The sequence below is a fragment of the Carcharodon carcharias genome, assembly GCF_017639515.1.
Source record: "Carcharodon carcharias isolate sCarCar2 chromosome 39 unlocalized genomic scaffold, sCarCar2.pri SUPER_39_unloc_5, whole genome shotgun sequence".
Taxonomy (NCBI): Eukaryota; Metazoa; Chordata; class Chondrichthyes; order Lamniformes; family Lamnidae; genus Carcharodon; species Carcharodon carcharias.
Genome location: NW_024470844.1, coordinates 453,164 through 455,708, shown reverse-complemented (window position 1 = coordinate 455,708; position 2,545 = coordinate 453,164). Strand labels below are relative to the sequence as shown.

At 65.3% G+C, this 2,545-nt stretch overlaps 1 protein-coding gene across 1 annotated transcript; it reads left to right on the top strand.

The window, feature by feature from the left end:
• Positions 1-585: 585 nt before the first annotated feature.
• On the top strand, positions 586-1,465 carry cdc42ep5 (CDC42 effector protein (Rho GTPase binding) 5). Its single transcript, XM_041182356.1, has 2 exons — positions 586-956; positions 1,008-1,465. Exons 1-2 carry the CDS (start codon positions 777-779, stop codon positions 1,413-1,415), a joined length of 588 nt encoding a protein of 195 aa, XP_041038290.1. The 5' UTR covers positions 586-776; the 3' UTR covers positions 1,416-1,465.
• The last annotated feature ends 1,080 nt before the right edge of the window (positions 1,466-2,545 follow it).

Here is a 2,545-nt window from a genome sequence, read left to right as displayed (position 1 = left end):
GTCCAATACAGCGTTATATTGAGAGAGAGAGAGTGTGAGTGTGAGAGAGTGTGAGTGTGAGAGAGAGAGAGTGTGAGTGTGAGTGTGAGAGAGTGTGAGTGTGAGAGAGAGTGTGAGTGTGAGAGAGAGAGAGTGTGAGTGTGAGTGTGAGAGAGTGTGAGTGTGAGAGAGAGTGTGAGTGTGAGAGAGAGAGAGTGTGAGTGTGAGTGTGAGAGAGTGTGAGTGTGAGAGAGAGTGTGAGTGTGAGAGAGAGAGAGTGTGAGTGTGAGTGCAAAGGTTTCATTATTTTTCGAGTATAAAGACTCAGTGCATTGTAAGTTGAGGCGAATCACTTTTCCATTCACCCCCACCTCGCTGACCCCTCCCCCACCCTCGCTGACTCCTCCCCACTCTCGCTGACCCCTCCCCACTCTCGCTGACCCCTCCTCACCCTCGCTGACCCCTCCCCACCCTCGCTGACCCCTCCACGCCCTCGCTGACCCCTCCTCACCCTCGCTGACCCCTGCCCGCTCTCGCTGACCCCTCCCCACACTCGCTGACCCCTCCCCCACCCTCGCTGACCCCTCCCCCACCCTCGCTGACCCCTCCCCGCTCTCGCTGACCCCTCCCCGCTCTCGCTGACCCCTCGACCCGCTCGCTGACCCCTCCCCACTCTCGCTGACCCCTCCCCACCCTCGCTGACCCCTCCACGATCTCGCTGACCCCTCCAGGCTCCGGCCCGCTGCCCCCTCGGTGGGGAGGGGGGGGTGGGGGGGTCACCCCGCTGGGTGTGGAGGATGCCCATCCTGAAGCCGTTGGGCCAGAGCGGGCCCCAGGGCAAGAGGCGGTCCCGGTTGGACCTGACCCGCGAGATGATCAGTGCCCCGCTGGGCGACTTCCGGCACACCATGCACGTGGGGAGGGGGGGCGAGGCCTTCGGGGACACCTCCTTCCTCAGCAAGAGGCGGGAGGAGGGGGCGGGGAGGGGCGAGGAGGAGGAGGAGGAGGAGGAGGAGGAGGGGGAGGGGGAGGTCCAGCCCGAGGGAGGTTGCGGGGGGCAGAGGGTGGCCCAGCAGGGGGCGGCCTTGCCCCCCTCCTCCTCCTCCTCCCCCCCTCCTCCTCCTCCTCCTCCTCCTCCTCCGCCTCCTGACCCCTCCACGGGGTCCATGAGGGCGGCCGAGTCCGTGCTCTCCCTGTTCCAGGTGGACCTGGGCCCCTCCATGCTGAGCGAGGTCCTGGGGGTGATGGAGAAGGGAGCCGGCCCCTCGGACCGGACCCTGGGGACGCGGGGGCCAGAGAGGGTGGGGGAACCGGTCAGCCCCTCGGTCCGGAGGGAGCAGGAGGGGCAGGAGGAGGAGGAGGAGGAGGAGGAGGAGGAGGAGGAGGGACAAGGCAACTTCACCTTTGAAGAGGAGGACGAAGAAATCGGAGTGTGACGCACACCCCCACCTCCGCTACCCACCCCTCAAATACTGGATCCCCCACCCCCCCCACTACCCACCCTCCCCCACCCCCCACCACCCCCCGGAGCAGGAGGAGGGGGAGGAGGAGGAGGAGGAGGAGGAGGAGGAGGAGGGACAAGGCAACTTCACCTTTGAAGAGGAGGACGACGAAATCGGAGTGTGACGCACACCCCCACCTCCGCTACCCCACCCCCCCCAAATCCTGGATCCCCCACCCCCCCCCACTACCCACCCTCCCCCCCACCCCAACCTCCCACCACCCCCCCGGAGGAGGAGGAGGGGCAGGAGGAGGAGGAGGAGGAGGAGGAGGAGGGACAAGGCAACTTCACCTTTGAAGAGGAGGACGACAAAATCGGAGTGTGACGCACACCCCCCCCTCCGCTACCACCCCCACCGTCCTAATCCCAGTTCCGCCACCCCCCCCTTTGCTACCCCGGAGGAGGAGGAGGGGCAGGAGGAGGAGTAGGGAAGGGAGGAGGAGGAGGAGGAGGAGGAGGAGGGACAAGGCAAATTCACCTTTCAAGAGGAGGACGAAGAAATCGGAGTGTGACACAAACACCCCACCCACCACCCCGAATCCCGGTTTCCCCCCCCTCCCTTACCCACCCCCCCATCCCCGAATCCCGGATCCCCCCCACCCCTTCACGACCCACACCCCCCCCAAACCCTGGAGGAGGAGGAGGAGGAGGAGGAGGAGGAGGAGGAGGGACAAGGCAACTTCACCTTTGAAGAGGAGGACGAAGAAATCGGAGTGTGATGCACACCCCCACCTCCGCTACCCCCCGAATCCCAGTTCCCCCCCTCCCTTACCCCACCCACCCCCCACCCCCGAATCCCAGTTCCCCCCCCCCCTCCCCACCTTCCTCCTTCCTCCTCCTCCACCCCATAGCCGCACATCCCAGGGGAGCCAGAGGGTGCTCACCCCCCAACCCCACATCTGCCCCCCCCAACCCCCACCGCCCCCCCCTGGAATCTACCCCACCCCAAAAATAAACTGGAAGGTCGGAGAGCAGACACCCTCCACCCCACCCCCCGCAGCTTTTAAACCAGGCCACCTCCCTCCCTCGCATTTATTTTCTCCCACTTTACACTCAAGTCAGGGA